General features: G+C 45.4%; 1 protein-coding gene across 2 annotated transcripts; it reads left to right on the top strand.

Annotated features, from left to right (window-relative positions):
- The first annotated feature begins 7,105 nt into the window (after window positions 1–7,105).
- On the top strand, window positions 7,106–15,506 carry CCDC160 (coiled-coil domain containing 160). 2 transcript variants are annotated; one of them, XM_039239893.1, is made up of 4 exons: window positions 7,106–7,207; window positions 8,338–8,392; window positions 9,374–9,420; window positions 14,497–15,506. In XM_039239893.1, the coding sequence occupies exon 4, from the start codon at window positions 14,521–14,523 to the stop codon at window positions 15,490–15,492; it is 972 nt and encodes a 323-aa protein (XP_039095824.1). In that variant the 5' UTR covers window positions 7,106–7,207; window positions 8,338–8,392; window positions 9,374–9,420; window positions 14,497–14,520; the 3' UTR covers window positions 15,493–15,506. The 2 variants fall into 2 exon arrangements, with proteins under 2 accessions (XP_039095824.1, XP_039095822.1); XM_039239891.1 differs by lacking the exon at window positions 9,374–9,420.
- Window positions 15,507–17,502: the final 1,996 nt, after the last annotated feature.

The following is a 17,502-nucleotide window of genomic DNA, read 5'->3' as shown; positions in this document are numbered from 1 at the left end:
CATAAGAGAACTGAAAATTCTCATCACAAGAAAAAAAATTGTAATTGTGTAGTAATGACAGAGGTTAACTAGACTTATTATGGTGGTCATTTCACAATACATACAAATATCAAAAAGCATTATGTTGTACATCTGAAACTAATATCATGTTACATGTCAATAATACCTGAATTTAAAAAAAGAAATTATTCCAGGCACCAGGGAGGCTCAGTGAGTTAGGTGTCCAATTCTTGATTTCAGCTCAGGTCATGATCTCATGGTTGTGAGATTGAGCCCCGTATCAGGTTCTGTGCTAGGTGTGGAGAGCCTGATAGGGATTCTCTCTCTCTCTCCCTCTGCCCCTTCCCTGCTTGTGTGTGCGTGCACTCTCTCTCAGAAAAGAAAGGTAAAGAAAAGGAAAGGAAAGGAAAAAGAAAAGAAAGAAATTATTTGGAAATCAGCACAGAGAGACAAAGAATTAGAATATATGAAAAAGGCACAAAATTACTTCCTAGATGTATTTTGCTATTTGATAAAATTTGAAAAAGGTTTATTTATTTATTTTGAGAGACAGAGAGAGGAGAGGGAGAGAAGATCCCAAGCACTGACAGCAAGGACCCTGACGCGGGACTTGATCCCACAAAAAGTGAGATCATGACCTGAGCCAAAAAAAGGTTTCAAATCAAGTTGTGGGGGTGCCTGGGTGGCTCAGTCAGTTAAGCATCTGATTTAGACTCAGGTCATGATCTCATGTCTCATGAGTTCAAGCCCCACATCGGGCTCTGTGCTGACAGCTCAGAACCTGGAGCCTGCTTCAGATTCTTTGTCTCCCTCTCTCTGCCCCTCCCCTGCTCACTCTCTGTTCCTCTCTCTCTCTCTCTCTCAAAAATAAACATTAAAAAAATTTAAATCAAGTTGTATAACATAACATCTAGTAGATGGTGCAGGGACAACTGGATGTCCATATGCAGAAGAATTGTTGGCCATGTCTCTCTTTTTCTTATCAAATTTTTAATAAAATGTCACTTGGATTTATCATTGGGATTCACGAAGTCATCACAACCACACACTTTGCTGTCTGTGCATGAACTGAATAACAGCTGCGTGGTGATCAGTTGTCAACAAACTTTGAAAGAAGTGGTGTGATTGGTTAGGGATCATGAAACCCATTTGTCATTTACATGGTTGTGTGTTGTGTGTATGTGTGTGTGTACCAAAGAGTTAGTGGCAAAGTCTGTACTTTATGCAGTTACAGTTAATACACTGTGGTAACTAAAATTGAGAGACTGAAGTTATTTAACTAAACTGTGGTAACTGAAATTTGTGCATATTAGAACCAAGCAAAGTGAGAACTATCTGCATATACACTTTACTTATTAGATTCTACCTTCAAGTGATATATAACACTCACATATAGTATAAGAACCATGCAATACTATGTTTCCATTTATTCCCTCCCAACGTTTGTGCCTTTTTTTGAAAAATATTTTTAAATGTATTTTTAAATTTATTTTTGAGAGAGAGACAGCATGAGCAGGGGAGGTGCAGAGAGAGAGGGAGACACAGAATCCAAAGACAGGCTCCAGGCTCTGTGCTGTCAGCACAGAACCCGACGTGGGGCTTGAATCCACGATCCGTGGGATCATGACCTGAGCCGAAGCCGGACACACAACCGTCTGCCGTTTTTTGTCATATATTGTTTTTACATATGCTATCAGTCCACAAAATATTGATAATTTTTAAAATCATTTTTGAGTAGGAGAGAAGTCTTCATACCTATGCACATATTTACTATTTCCAGTGTTCTGCATCCCTTCATATAGAACCAGGTTTTCAAATTTATTTCATTTTTAAATTTAATTGTATTATTTTTTAATGTTTATTTAGTTTTGAGAGAGAGAGAGAGCCAGCGGGGAAGGGCAGAGAGAGAGAAGGAGGGGGACAGAGGATCTGAAGTGGGCTGTTAGCACAGAGCCCAACGCAGGACTTGAACTCAAGAACCGTGACATCATGACCTAAGCTGAATTCAGACGCTTAACTCACTGAGCCACCTAGGCTTCCCTAGAACCAGATTTTTGAAAAGATTTTATTTTTGAGTAATCTCTATACCCAGCGTTGGGCTTGAATTTACAACCCCGAGAACAAGAGTCACATAACCTTCCAACTGAGCCAGCCAGGGGCCCCTATCTAGGTTCACATCTTCATCCTATATGAGGCCTGAAGGTCTTCCTTTAACATTTCTTGGAGTTCAGATCTTCAGGGGCTGAAATCTTTTAGCTTTTGTATATCTGAAAGAGTATTTTGCATTTGTTTCGAAAGATCTCTTTACTGGGTGAAGAAGTCTAAGCTGACTTTTTTCTTTCACTACTTTAAAGATGTTCCACTATGGGGGCACCTGGGTGGCTCAGTTGGCTAAGCATCCGACTTCGGCCCAGGTCATGATCTCACGGTTTGTGGGTTCGAGCCCCGCGTCGGGCTCTGTGCTGACAGCCAGCTCAGAGCCTGGAGCCTGTTTCAGATTCTGTATCTCCCTCTCTCTCTCTCTCTGTCTCTCTCTCGCTCACTCTCTCATAAGTAAATAAAACATTAAAAAAAAAAAAAAGATGTTCCACTATGTGCTGGCTTGCCTTTTTTCTGATGAGAAATTTCCTATCATCTGTATGTAATGTGTCTTTTTTCCTCTCCTGGCTGTTTTTAAGATTTTCTCTATCACTGGTTTTAAGCAATGTGATTATCATATGCCTTGGTGTGGTTTTCTTCATGTTTCTTGTGCTGGGAGTTCATTGATCTTACTAATTTTTGAGTGCCTTGTATTTAGCACACTACCTGAAGTATTACAGATAAATCAGCAAGTATTTCTGAGTCAAGTGGAATGATTTTGTAAGGTAAATCAACTGTATGAATGCATCTATTTGCATCTTCAAGTATTTTAATTGGCTAACCAAGATAATTTTCACTGACCAGTATTACCTTTTTCTGTGGGCTCTACACTCCTTCTGGCTCCTCCCACCCACTGCCCTGCACTTTAAGCTCCAGGAAATCTGAATTATTTTGGATCTTCCAAACTGTCGTGCTGTTTCATGCTTCTGTGCCTTTGCACACGCCATTCCCTCTGCTTTTATCTCTTTTGTCTGCCTGGGGTACTATTATGCATCTTTCAAGATCCAACTCAGATGGTTCAACTTCCAAGAAGCTTAAGACTTCCTTGATTCGAACCCCTTTCCCATCAGATTGACTTCTTCATCTGAGCCCATCCTAATTTTGTAAATACTTCCATCACTGCATTAATCACATTTGACTATCTGAATAATCTAGCACTTAGCCCAATTTCGGGCACATTGAAGTGCACAGTGATCCTTACTTGAATAAGTGTGAGTTTGGAGAAATTGAAGAAAAGGACGAGAGAAGGGAGCCTGGGTGGCTCAGTCTGTTAAGCATCTGATTTTGACTCAGGTCATGATCTCGCGGTCCATAGGTTTGCGCTCTGCGTGGGGCTCTGTGCTGACAGCTCAGAGCCTGGAGCCTGCTTTGGATTCTGTGTCTCCCTCTCTATCTGCCCCTTCCCTGCTCACCCTCTGTCTGTTGGTCTGTCTCTCTCAAAAATAAATAAACATTAAAAAATTTTTTTAAAAAGAAAGAAAAGGAAGAGAGAAATTAGGAGGGTTCTCAATGCAAATCCTATAGGGCCTTATTGGCTATCGTAAGGATTTTAATTTTTACTGTAGGTCAAATTGAGAACCTTTGTAGGCTTCTGAGTAGAGTGATAACATGATCTGACTTAATAGTTTATTTATTTTTCAAATGTTTTATTTTTGAGAAAGCGCAAGTGGGGGCAGGGCGGAGAGAGGGGGACAGAGGATCTGAAGCGGGCTCCTCCTCGCTGACAGCAGCGAGTCCCATGTGGGGCTGGAATGCGCAAACTTCTCCATCATGACCTGAGCAGAAGTCAGACACTCAACCGACTGAGCCACTCAAGCGTTCCCTGACCTAGTAGTTTATAACGGTCTGTCTGGATGTATGTTGAGAATCAGTAGTTGGTGTGTGTTGTGGGCTGCATCGTGTCCCCCCTCCAGACAAAAGATAAAGCTCAAGTTCTTACCCTCCAGTCCCTATGAATGTGCCTTTATCAGAACTAGGGTCTCTGTGGATGTAATCAAGTTAAGGTCATACTGGTCATATTGGATTAAAGTGGGCCCTAGCCCAATAACCAGTGTTCTTATTGGGGGGGGGGGGTTGGGCACACGGACACACACAAACAGAAGACAGCTATGTGGAGATACACAGACACATAGGGACAACACCATATGAAGACAGAGGCGGAGATTGGAGTGATGTGTCTATAAGCCAAGGAGGCCATTGATTGCTGTCAACAATCAGAAGTTAGGAGCTACAGACGGTCTCTCAGAGGCTCCAGAAGGAATCATTCCTGCCAACACCTTGATTTTAGACTCCTAGCCTCCAGAACGGCGAGAGAATAAGTGTCTGTTGTGTTGAGCCCCCCAGTTGGTGATAGTTTGAAACGGCAGCCCTAGGAAGCTAATAATGCAGGGGACAAAGGTCGAAGCGGTCAGGAGGCTAATGCGCTAGCTCAGTGAGTCAAGAGATGACGGGACCGAGATCCGGGCAGTAACGGTGGAGCTGGTGAGAAACCACCAGATTCTGGATACATTATGAAGATAGAGCCAACAGAATCTGCAGATACATAGGTTGTGGGGTGTGGGAAAAGTTAGCTATTGTTATTATCTGCATGAATCATTGAAATCTTTACCAACATACAACATATACGCACAAGCGTGTATTTTTTTCATTGCTCCAGATATCCCAGGTTTGAGGTTCTTCAAACAAGGCTCATTCATCGGGGACATAAAAAGAAGCTTATTTTGCTATGTGATCAAAGGGTAAATCACATGATTTCCCCGGGTCTTAATCTCCTACTTGGTAAAACAAAAGTCGAGCTCTATTGTTCAACTATGTGGTTCTATTATCATCGAGTACCTTGTTGCTTCGGTACTGATAACGTTTCCAGAGAATAGCAAACTGTTTTCTGGCTTCCATATTTGAAAACCTATCTGCAGGCCTGCAGTATCTTCCAGTCCCAGAACTCTCTGTCCTCTCTGTTGTTGCTTGTCTGCCATTTGATACTCTGAGTAGGAGTGACCCACCATATTTAAAAATAGAATTACAGGGAGACCAAAGTAACCCTTTATGCATTCTTTCGGGATATGAGAGTGGAATGGGGGTGCCTGGTGGGAGTCTGGGACGCCATCTGAAATAAAGACTTGGAATTTTGAGTCTCGAGACTTCAGACTCCACTCAGAGCCACCCTGACTTTATCACCCTCTGCATGTTTATATTTATATTCTAGGAGGTTAATGAATTCATAAGACAAGATCCTTGTCATACGAACAGGAAACATTCATATAGGGTGTGCTGTGTGTCAGGCATTGCTCTAAGGGTTTTGAAAATATTACCCTACTTAATCCTCACAACACTCCTATGAGTTTAGGTAGTTATTTTTCCCATTATACAAACAAGGAAACTGAGGCACAGAGCTATTAAGATTCTTTGATTGCATTAATGGGGGATCTCCTATCAAGCAAAACTAAATGGAACCCTTTCAAAATAATTAAAACAGAAATGATAAGTGCAAGCAAGGCAATTTGGAGAGTTACTATCAAGAAAAGAGGTTTTGTCACAGTCCCACAAACTAATTCTGACGGGGTCCATAACAAAACAGCCTTGACATTAGGCCTTCCTGCCTCCCACCCTTGTTGACTTTGGATCTCTAAGGAGGAAAAAGGATTGAGAACTAGGCCTCAGGGTATCTGAACGCAACCGTGCCAGCTCGCAAACACCTGTTAGATCCGGTTCTCAAGAAGTTTCGAAGCTTGGAAATGTACCCTGGTATTGTTTCTAAGTCAGCCCCTTGCTGGGTCTCGAGAAACTAGACTGTCTTAGACTGTCGCTTTGCAAACGTGCTTTAATCTTTCACTTGAGATTCCGGAGCCAATGTTTCCTTTCACCTTCATGCTTCTGGAGAATACGAGCTTTCCTAAAAGGCACAATTATTACAGTTTTGGACACCCGAGTCCCGCTCTGTTCCAGGCCCCGCAGCCTTCGGCCAGGCCTATCTTTTTGGTCAGTCTCAGCTGGGTTCAGATCAGAGTATGGCCACGCTGTGTGATCAGTGTGTGTGACCGAGTCGGTGACGGAAGATCCAGCGGTGGGCAACCAGGCTCCTCCATGACTGAGGGGAACATTTATTTATTTGGCAAAATACCGGGAGTGACGTCTACAACCTAACGAAGGACGGGGGCGTGTTCCCCCACCCAATCCTGGAAGTTGGGAGCAAACTTTGAAGCTGGTGTAGAACTGAGTGCCCCCAAATAGATTTTAGACTCAGGTGGGTGCCGCGGTGGTTTGGGGGAAGCTCCTGAGTGATAAATGAGGAAACCTGAGCTACCTGAGACACCAGCTCCATCTCCCACAGGGGCACGATGGGGGGCGTGGGGCACAATGCTCTCCCGACACGGGCCCCTCCTTAGAACGCCGGCCAGAGGCAGACATTCCGGCCAGACCATTGAGCAGAGGGGCAGGGGTGGGCGTGGGGGTGGGGGTGGGGGGGGTGCCATTTCCACCTTGTTGGGGATCCCCGAAGCACATGCAGGCTAACCTGCCCGAGCTAACCCTCCTCAACGTCACGCCACTGAAGGGCAGGCCTAGGGATTAGCCCCGTGCCACTCCCTCCCTCCCCCCACCCCCCACAGTCACCGTGTCCAGGTGGCTTTGTGACTCACCCGGACCCTCCGTAATAAGCCCACAGTGGGTGGGGCCGCCTCACACTTTCTCGCCCCTTCCCACCCTGACCCAGTCGTCCGCCGACTGAGCTCGCGACGCCGGCGGACAGCAGCCTAGCCGCCGCCGCCGCCGCCGCCGCCGCCTTGACCGCCCCACCGGGCATGCTCAGAGCCCGGGCCGGCCCTGCGTGGCTGCAGGCAGCGCCCGGCGCTCCACGCGGGGCCCCGGCGCCCCGGTCCCTTTAAATCCGGCCGGCTGGTTGCTAGGCAACGGCGCGGCCCGCGCTGGCGCTGCACTGCAGAGGCTCTGCCCCGCGCGGGCCGGGCCGGGTCGCGGTGGCCAGCGCCGAGCCCAGGGCTGCCGGCCGCCGGTGGTGGCTGGCTTCGGGAAAGGGGAGCCAGAGCCCTCCGGACCCCACCCACGCTTCCAGGTACGTCTGCGCGCGGGAGCGCGGGGGCTCCCCGGGGATGGGCCGCAGAGTTCTCCCCCGACCCCGGCCGGGGCGCCCGGCTCCCCCCCCCCCCAACCTCGACCCCCCGCTGCGGCTTTCGGCTTTCCTCCAAGGCCCCGGGGCCCGGAGCTGGCGAGCGCCAAGGGAGCCGAGGGAATGGGGCGTGGGAGTCGGGGCGCAGAAGGAAGAGTGGGGTCGGGCCTCGCCCGCCGCGCTCTCTCCCGGCCCCCGCCCCCTCCAACCCCCCTCCCGCCATGGGGTAGGGACTGGGGAGGTGGCAGGTAGCGCCCAGACCACCAAGGGAGCCCCCTTCTCCCCACTGGAAGCGGCGACGGCAGGAGTTTGTTAACCATTTACCGAGAACCCCCCTAACTCTGCATGCATAGATGCCGCTTTAGAGCAAGAATGTGACTTCCATACTAATAAAGTACTCAGCCTTCGGAACTAAGGTGACTCCAGTATCTCTTCTTGTAGAAGGAGTAGTTTCACACTAATAACAAAGAATTGGAGGGTAAGAGCCGTTCACCGGGCCCAGTTTTCAGTTTTACTTGGCATCACTTTCAATATCTGCCAAACAATAGGGAAGACAACTTGTCCCACGAAGTGGACACTTGGCTCAACTGTTAGGAGCCTGGAAGATGAAGGCGAAAATCGAGGTCACTTCCCTTTTTAACGATTTTACAAATTAACCCGACCCTCGGAGCGAGGCAGGGAGGCAAGACCTGGGCTCCAGCCCTTTGCTAATGTGGCTCTTGGCAGGCTCCTGAGGAACAAGCATGCTGCCGCGGCCACCAGCGGTGGCTCATTTGTTCACCAGGTGCTAAAGGCCGGGAGATACCTGTTGAGTCACATGCCACCATGATTCTGGTGCTGTTTGATACCTGCGTTGCTTGGGGGCCGGAGACCTCGTGGCCTAACAGTTGGGAAAGTGGGTTGACAAGTTAAAAAGAAAACTTGCTTCAGAGTGTCTGGCGGCACATTCTAGAGAGGCCACACGGCATTCTAAGTATATCGCTTGTCATTTTAAGCTACAGCTCGGGTATAAACAGGGATCTGGGCATTCTGGTTAATTATATTTCCTAATTAGGCTGTGGGGATTTTATTTTCAGTTCAAGCTGGAGGAGAACAACGGCATCCAATAGAAGACCTTGGACGTTGGAAAGTGTAAGTTCTGCCTGCGGGCTGATAACTTGTTACTGTTGGCGTTTAGAAGCACAAAGCCTCCCTCAAAAGTCTTCAACTTTGTAGCTAGATCACTAGCCTGCATTGTCAGCACGCTATCAAAAATGTCTCATGACAATACAAAACAAAAGAGTGCCCCGAAGACGTTAGCCAAGCCGAACAAACTTTGAGGGAAAAATAAAAGTCCTATTCCTAAAATGTTACGCCCCTCCCATACTGTATAACCCAGAGGAGAAATTATAAATATTTGCAAAAACTCCATTAGCATCAAAGCGTTAATAGAATTTCTGGAAAGAAGATTAAGGAGCACGCACTCAACAAATACTTATTGGCAGCTCTACGTGCAGGGATACAGAGCCGAATGAGATGCCGGGAGATCACAGAGTATTGGTGAAATAGAAGTGTGATGAAATGGGGTAGAACAAGCCTGGGAAAAACCCAGAGTGCTGGGTCATCCGTCCTCATATTCAAACTGGTAGTCCGCTGTGAGATTTCTAAGAAGTTCTTGGTGGCACTGAAAAACACTGGGGCGTTTGGAAAGTTCTTGGTAAAAGCAACTGGAGATAAAATGCAAATATCTGCTGGTGCAGCAAAGACTACCTTAGAATCAGGTTAGCTTCAGAAATGTGGGGGCCTCCGTCCACCCCCCATGGGACTCAGGGCTGACATTCCCCGAGGATGCAGGTTAAATCAGTGTAAGATCCGAGTTTAGGTTCCCCACTGCTGATTTTAATAGCACTTGCTTTTTTTTTTTTTTTCCCCAAACGGACTTTTTCTGATGAGGTCTGATGACTTCAGGCTGGCAACTTTGGAGAAGGAGTGGGTTGTCTGACTCTCTGGTTTATGTCCCAAGGGAGGGTGAGGAAGGCCCCAAAAAGAACAAAACCTATTGTTGACGGTAGACTTTAAAATTGCTTCCGTTTTCATTGTCGTTCATTTCTCTTAACCCCCCCCGTGACATAGGTATAGTTTCCCTATTTTACACCTGAAGAAACTGAAGCTCAGAAAAGGTGAGTTTTCCCGTAGTTCTCAAGTGTGGGAGATGAGATACCTACCGCCCTCCAGTCTTTTTTCACTGTAGTCCTTACCCACTTCCTTTGTCAAGAACTTCCTTTTCCTTCGTCCGCACGGTTTTGCACGGTAACACATGCTCCTGCACTTTGACTTCAGACACTTGATTGGGGTCCCCATTTGGGCATTTAACATCTTTCTGCGAGCCGGTGATGCTCAAGAGGGTGGAAAATAGAGGCTCTCCCCTAGAGGGGGCAAGTCAGGATCTTCTCAAATAAGGAGTGAGGGGAATGATGAGAGTGTTTTATGCCTGGGAACAGTGAAAGCAGAAAAAAAGGTGGGTTAACTACTGCTTTTAAGTGAGAACAGATCGGACAATTGAGCAAAGAAGGCGGGCCGGTGACTTTCTTTGTGGCAGACTTTTTTTTTTCTTTTTTCCCTCCTTCCTTATTTTGGCCTTGCCGTTTTTTCTGCGGGTTGGGAGAACTGAAACCATCCAAGAATAATGGGGAAAAGTTCCCTGCGCTAAGAAGGGCCCTTTTGTCTGCCCCTCGCTGCTCCTGGGCTGTGACTAAAAGCCACGCCTCTAGCTGAGGGTGGCTGAGGGGCTGAGGGTAGTGACAAAAGTTTGACCGTCGCAGGTTGGAGATGACCTTTTCCAACCGTCATTCTCAATTTACAAAGTTGGAGAGGAAGCACCCTTGCGAGGTGGGGGGAAGAAAAAAAAGCCTCTGGAGGTTTTCCAGAACTGCCTCCCAGTCCCAGCCTATCCCTGCCTGGAAGAATAATTGCATTTTGCCGGCAGATGTAGATTTATGCAAAAGACACTGTCCTGAAAGTTTGAAATCAGATTCCAGTATGGATGAGATGAGGCACCAGAAAAAAGATCTTTGGTTGTTAGCTTATCCAATTTCCCTAAAGCATGCGATTTTAAAAACGAACATTTTAGAAAACAACGAATTGGATTTAACAGATTTGGTCACTTATCCACCTTAATGGGAGTGTGTTCCCCAGGGCCCCCTCCCCTGCAAATGAAAATGAGATGATTTTGTGGGTTTCTCCCTTCCCAGTAAATAGTGGTGTGTTATTTTCTGGACTATTCGAAGGTAGCTGTGCATCTGCCCGAGTTTTTTATGGAATGGTTTGCCTACAGGTCCATAATGAATGATGGCTCTTTGCGGAGCTCTCAGCAATTATGTTACACGGCATTACGTTATACATTTGTTTTCCATGTATCGTATCAGTGGTTCTCAAATTCTTTAGATGACTACAAACCACTTCTGGGAGTCAGGAGATTCCCCGGCTCCACCAAAGTGCCCTCCTGCTTTGCCACTGGCAAAAGGAAGTCACCCGAGGAGGAATAGTGATGTTTTCAGAGAGAGACTAACCCGAGCGATCAGGAGTCTAGTGCTAATTCACATCAGGCACAAATGAGCAGCTGTAACCATGTTGTGGACACCCATGTCTTGCCAGTGCGGTCCCAAGGACTTCTGGGGGATCACTTTCTTAGCGGACTATTAATGTTATTTTTGTCATGTGACTTTACAGTGTTTTCCTCCGTTCCGGCTTGTTCGTTTCTTTCAAATTTTCATTTCTCTGGGACCTCCTTCCCCCACCCTCTAGTGCTTCTGTAAGCGGTGTAGCGGAGGGTCGGCACCCACAGTAATAAATGCTCACCACTGACCCCCTAGAAAGGCCTGCTTCTACTTTCAGTAATGGCTCCGGCTTTGATCTGCCTTCTGCTGCCACAAATTACCCAATCGCGTTTATTGAGAGCAAGATGGCTGCCATGGCCGGGTAGAGGAGCAGCATTGTCTCAGAGCATAGTCCTTGTCCTTGCCAGAGAATACTAATGTCACCCTCGTCCTGCATAAAAAACAAACAGTGCAGTTCGCGAAGAGAAAATGAGACTGGCGGCTCTTACCCCCAGTCTGGGCTTTGCCATACTCTGTGACTAGATTTGGGAACAAGCCTTTAAAGGGTAGCTTGCCAATGAAAGAGAAAAAAAAAAAAAGAAAAGAAAAGAAAAGAAAGAGAGAAAGAAAGAAAGGAGCAGCTCAGAGACCCCTTGACCCTGTCCTGTGTAAGCCATGGGAGGGAAATTCCAAAAGGCTTTTCAAACCTTTCTCTCTCTGTCCTTTGATATGTGACATGCAGTTCTCCTTACCCTCCCCCCTTCATTTTTCCTCTCTGCTTTCGTGGCCCTTCAAAAATTACCTCAGCTCTGGAAGTAGTGGGGTTGTTTTCTTTCAGTTTGTGGAATGAAACCTAGCAGGAGAATAAAGAGGAATTTTAGAACAAGCACTGACCTGGGAGACAGGGTCTCAGTTTTACCACGACAGGCTGTGTGCACTTGGTCAAGTCACCTGACTTCTCTGAGCCTCAGTGATAAAATAAGTGGACTCTTCCCAGTTCTTTGAAAATCACTGACCATATCAGGCAATTGTACAGAGGTTCAGGGAAGAAAGGTAGTGAAATTGGAGACAGACTAAAAAAAAGGTTTCTGCCAGAGAGTTATCAGAAGGTTGGAGACAGAAGTCACCTTCTCATGGTGCAAAATTATTAATAAAAAGTTTTTTGTTTTAACCTTTTTCTATACCCAGATCTCTGTCTCAAACTTGTCGTTATTGCTACCTCTAGGTATACGGTGGCCTCACCGCACTTGCCCTCTGTCCACCTCCTTCCTGATCAATCTCACCAATACCTTTCATCCAGAATTAGGTAGGAGGAATAGTCCTCTCTCTCCCATTGCTGTCTTATGAGAAGCATTTTTATCTTTTACAGAATTGTCTGGTGAAAATTTGACTACTGGAAAATGTGACTGGCAATTAGCATCACTGTCTTCTCTCTTTCCTCTGTTCCTTTTTTTTTTTTTCTCTGACCACTGTAATAACTCCCAACCGTATTCACTCATAGTTCTGAGAGAGGAGAGAAACCAAGATTAGGATGATCTTGCCCTTTAAGAAAAGATAGAGCATATATGCTTCCGGGTGGTGATTTAGTAGAATAATTCAAGTCAGAAAGGACTGTTTCAAGAGAAAGGAGATGAAGTTCCAATGGCAAATATATACAATGAATTTCAAGTCTACACTTCTTACTGTGGTCTTGTTAACTAAACTTAAATAAAGCTTGGCTTATGGCTTGTGAACCAATCATTTGAACACCTTCGCTGAGTATTTGTATCTTTCCCTTTCCTCAAAGGCGAGTAGTTGCCAGTGGGGAGTGTACCCTTGGGGATGATGAGTCCCCCTTCCCTCTTTTTTGGCAGAGGGTGGAATGAGGCATGTTCAGCACACATAGATATCAAGTGTACTCTCTCACCATAGCAAGGAGGGGCGCCTGGGGGCTCAGTCACTTAAGTATCCAACTCACAGCTCAGGTCATGATCTCATGGTTTGTGAGTTTGGACCCCGCATCAGACTCTGTGCTGATGGTGTGGAGCCTACCTGGGATTCTCCTTCTCTCCTCTCTGCCCCTTCCCTGTGTGTGTGCGCTCTCTCTCTCTCAAAAATAAATAAATAAACTTAAAAAATCCTGGAGAACTAATAGACCAAAAAAGTAGTTCTCTCAGAGCCATGGGACTAAGGGAGAGTTCTGTTTTGTGTGCTTTTCTGTATTTTCCAAAATTCTACAAAGAACTTCCACTACTATTATCTTTATATTGTATAAATATATACTTCACACTAAATACTATATTATAACATTATAATCTTTAATAATATTAAAGAAAATATCACTTTAAACACCACGAAAGAAATGCAACAATTGCCATTTTCTGTTACCGAGATGAAATTACATTGTGTGCATGGGAAAAACAGATGCAGGCATACTCTGATTTTTCTCAGCGGTGATGCTACAAATATATTGTAGCAAATGAACATATCAGTGATTGCAGCTGCTAGTTTGGTGGCTTCAGATGTCAGTGGCCTTTCAGAGTGTTGCCTGGGTCCTTCTTCCTCCCTCCTCTCCGGAGTAGTTCTGTTGGATCTAATATTTCTATACGTTAGGAAAGCTGTATGTTATGGATTCCCTTTGAATAGGGAGGATTCCTCTGGACACAAATAAAACATCCTCCAATTTTGAGAAATTTGGAAAGTTGGTCGTGATTTAGTCTGTTACATTTCTACCTAAAAGCCACCCTTGGAGTCAGTATCTTGAGAACACCCCATTTGGTGGCATTCATATCTTCAACTGTTGACATTCGGTTCTCATCACGAAATTGCTGTCAAGTTGGATAGAATTCTGTACACTTGGCAGCCTGGCCTAAGAGCTAAGCCCAAGACTGGAATAGCAGGAATTTGCAGGTCAAGACAGAAGGGCATTTGGAAGAGTGAGTCATAAGGAAGTCCGCATGGTATAGTTTACCAGACACAGCTCACATTGCACTAGGCCCTGATGTTTTAGTCACTTTAAAGAATGAATACGCGGTAGTCCCACCCAAAAGAACTAGAAAAAAAAAAATCAGGCACATTAGAAGCAAAAGTATTAACCTACTATTAATATTAACCTGTCCATTTGAAATCACGTTTACTCACTCTTTTGAAGCAGTTCATTTTCGTGTGTGTGGTTGCTTTCTCATAGAAACGTTTTCTCGGTCTACAATGAATAGCCAAATGTGGCAAGTGATTGGTTATACTTCGTAGCATCAGAGAATTTGAAAGCTGAAAGTGCCTATGGAACTTAGCTGGCTTCATGTATATATTTTTTAAAGTTTATTTATTTATTTTGAGAGAGAGTGTGTAGGGGATAGCAGAGAGAGAGGAGAGAGAGAGAATCCTGAGCAGGCTCCACGCTGTCAGCGCGGAGCCTGACACGGGGCTCGAACCCACGAAGCGTGAGACCGTGACCTGAGCTGAAATCAAGAGCTAGCTGCTTAACCAACCAAGCCACCCAGGCGCCCCTGGTTTGCAGTTTATCAATGAGGGACCTAAGCTCATGTCACTCAGTGAGTCAGAGGGACAGCTAGCCCTCAAATATTTAGGTCCTTTCACCCGTGAGCCGGCACAAGTGGTTCGTTCAGCTGCCCCAGCTGCCAGTGTAAACAGTGTGCCTTGATTTTAAATTTTGTTTTTCAGGAATTGGGAGACGTACCTGGAGAAATGGACGCTAGAAGAAAACACTGGAAGGAGAATATGTTTGCTCCTTCTTTTAGTGCACAGGATGTTCTAGATGAGGCTTCCCAGCCTGAATCGTCTTCTGAACAAATGACTTTAGATAAGGCCAATAGAATAGAAGGGATTTATAATTTGTCTAGTAGGAAGTTTCAAGAAGAAAATAAATTTCAGCGGAAAGAATTTATTTCTCAACTAAGTGAAAAAGAACAAGAACCAAATTTGAGAGAGAGAAAGATAAACATTTCAAAGAATGAAGCAGACACAAATTCTGTCTCCTGTGAATCATCTACTTTGGATGTGGTGACTGAAGAAAGCTTTATTAGCACGGAAGATCATGCTACCTGGAGTACAAAGGAATTACCAGTCCTCCCGCGGCAAGACACCAAGAAGAAATTCACCGAAGGAATGTCTCCGAAACTTCGCCTGAACCTTTTGAACGAAGAACTGGAAGAACTTAATATGAAATGCAGAAAAATAGAAGAGGAATTTGAAAATGCCGAAAAAGAACTCCTGAACTCCAAAAGAGAAGTCTCTGCAAAATCCCTAAATTTTCAGGACACAGGGACAGATGCTTCCAAGAAGGACTGGGAGCTCCAAGCTTTAAGAAACGACCTATCTGAAAGAGTGACTAACGTCCAGAACCTAACCGAAGAACTGCAGCAAGCCAAAGAGGTCATCCACAGGCTGAGCCGAGAGAACCGAGATTTAAAGGAGGCTGTTAGGAAACTGAAGCGTCAAACTGAGATCGGAAACACGCTCCTGAAGGAAGAAATGAAACTGTACTACGAACTAGAGATGGAAAAGATCCGCAGGGAGCTGGACGCCATCAAGAACGAGCTGAGAGCTGAGAAGAGCCTACAAGCAAGAAATAACAGGGCCCTGGAGCTGCTTCGGAAGCACTTTGCTTCTGTAACATCATCAAGTACCCTCGACAGCTTGACAGAAGAGTTTTTTTAAAACTTAACAAAAATTAAAAAAAAAAAGCCTTTCACAAGGCGAATCTTGGAGCCAAATCAGTGTTTCTTGTGCTTTCTTTGTGTGCTACTTAAAATGCGTGTAATCGGACGTAGTTTTTCATTTGGGTGGAATTACACATAAAATGTATAAGGGTTCCCTTCAAAGCCTCTGCTTCCTCTTTCGAATGACGTAATTGCGAGAGCCCACATAGAAATGAAGCTTCAGGAATCTCTTTATACACATATACATACATACATTTCACTCAAAGACCTGTAGTGATTCACCAAATCATTGATGAATACAAATCAACAGCCATTTTGTCATCTTGTGAGCAATATGTCCTTGGCACGTCAATATCCTTCCATCTGTGTTCACTGATGTTAACAATAAAAATCCTGTTTATGTGTGTAAGCATAACATGTGTCTCTGGGTCTTATAGCTGCTTGTTCAGACTCCATGGGATACTAAAAATGTATCTGCTTTCTTTGAGATCCAACCTTAATTAGACACATATAAACATCTCTGGAAAAAATGCAGTCCCCCCCCCCCTGCTGTTTTCCCCATGCTTTCTGCCTTGACCTGGCCGTGCAGTTCCCATAGACTGGAAGACGACTAAGAGGCATGGCTGTGACCTTTGCTAGAGCCCTGATTTTGTCGGCAATAGCTTTTGCAATTTCTCGTGCTGACCAGCAAGGGGCGTTGTTGAACACAGTTCTTCCCGAATCCCACTGGAGAACATTCATAAGCTTCGTGCCCAGTTTATGTCACCAGCTGGCTGGGACCGGAGTGAAAGGAGTAAGATGTCACCTTAGGTAAGCCCTTGGTGAGCTGGCTTGATCTGTATGGGAATCCAGTCCTGTCGGGCCTAGGCAATGACAGTTTTGTACTTACAGCGAATACAAGTGTACTGCTTCGGTCCTTTGGTGGAAACGATAGGCCAGTTGATTCCGTGCGATTGTTTGTATCTATCACCAAGGTGTCTTGTAACCGGAGTCCTATTTGCATGGCGCTTTTAAGTCCAGTGAGCCAAACGGAATTGCAGGTACAGTGGTAAGGGGTTAGGTGTCTTCCCTGATGGGAAATCCCCAAATCGGGAGTCCAGACGCTTGAGTTCTAAGACTGTTGTGCCATTAACTAGCTAAGTAACCTTCTAGGCCTCTTTGTCATCATCTGTAAAACGAGGGAGTACATCCATCATCCAGATTCTGTTCTAATGTTCTGTGATTTCAACCAGTGGTTTGGTTTGTAAGTGTAACTGTGCCTGTGATGAGGCAGGACTCCAGCACTGGATCCACTTGGTTCTAATACTTTGGGGATGTACTTGGCAGAACCGCCCCCCCCACAAAGGAAATATACACAGGCTCCTTTTTTTTTTTTTTTTTTTTTGGTAGTTTGAACACCTCCAAATACTATGTCATTAAAAAGTCAGGAGAGGAAGTAAATGAGGTTATTTGTTCTCCTTTCTCCGGTTTCATTTACTCATTAAGGTCAGGGAAGACACTGAATGAAGGCAACCTATGCTATCCTGGGAGGGGAGAGGCGAGCAGGGTATGCCTGGCCTGGGAAGATTGGACTTAATTGGGAGATAGTAATCTTTGGAGCTTTCTCACTCGGCCCTGAGAACTTAACCCAGGCGCTGGCAGCCTGCTGGAAGAGGAAGATGACTTTCGGGCGTCTGGTGGTCCCTGGCTTCCCACAAAGGTCTAGGCACAAAAGCAAACTAGGAACAATTTGCCTTGTTTGGCCCTCTTCCTCATCACCCCCTTAAATGCCCTTTGTCCTTGCCCCAGAAGGCCCTGCCTGCTAGTGTGCAGAGCCGCTTACATGTTTAAAATATTTTACAAATAGTGTTAGCCACGGGGCTCAATTTTTCTTAGTATATTTCAATTTTTGAAAAGGAGTTTTTTCACTCCAGGAGAATTTCTGTCAAGCAACCACATGTCTGAAGTCTTCAGTGACAACTTGGTTTCTCTTGCATGAGTGTGTATATGTGCTTATGTATGCTTAGGG

The sequence above is a fragment of the Hyaena hyaena genome, unplaced genomic scaffold, assembly GCF_003009895.1.
Source record: "Hyaena hyaena isolate Hyena2069 unplaced genomic scaffold, ASM300989v1 scaffold_162, whole genome shotgun sequence".
Lineage (NCBI taxonomy): Eukaryota > Metazoa > Chordata > Mammalia > Carnivora > Hyaenidae > Hyaena > Hyaena hyaena.
This window is presented reverse-complemented; position numbering and strand designations above follow the sequence as displayed.

Excerpts from the sequence above, each read along its gene's own strand:
- CCDC160 (XM_039239891.1), top strand. The coding sequence starts at position 14,521 with ATGGACGCTAGAAGAAAACACTGGAAGGAGAATATGTTTGCTCCTTCT.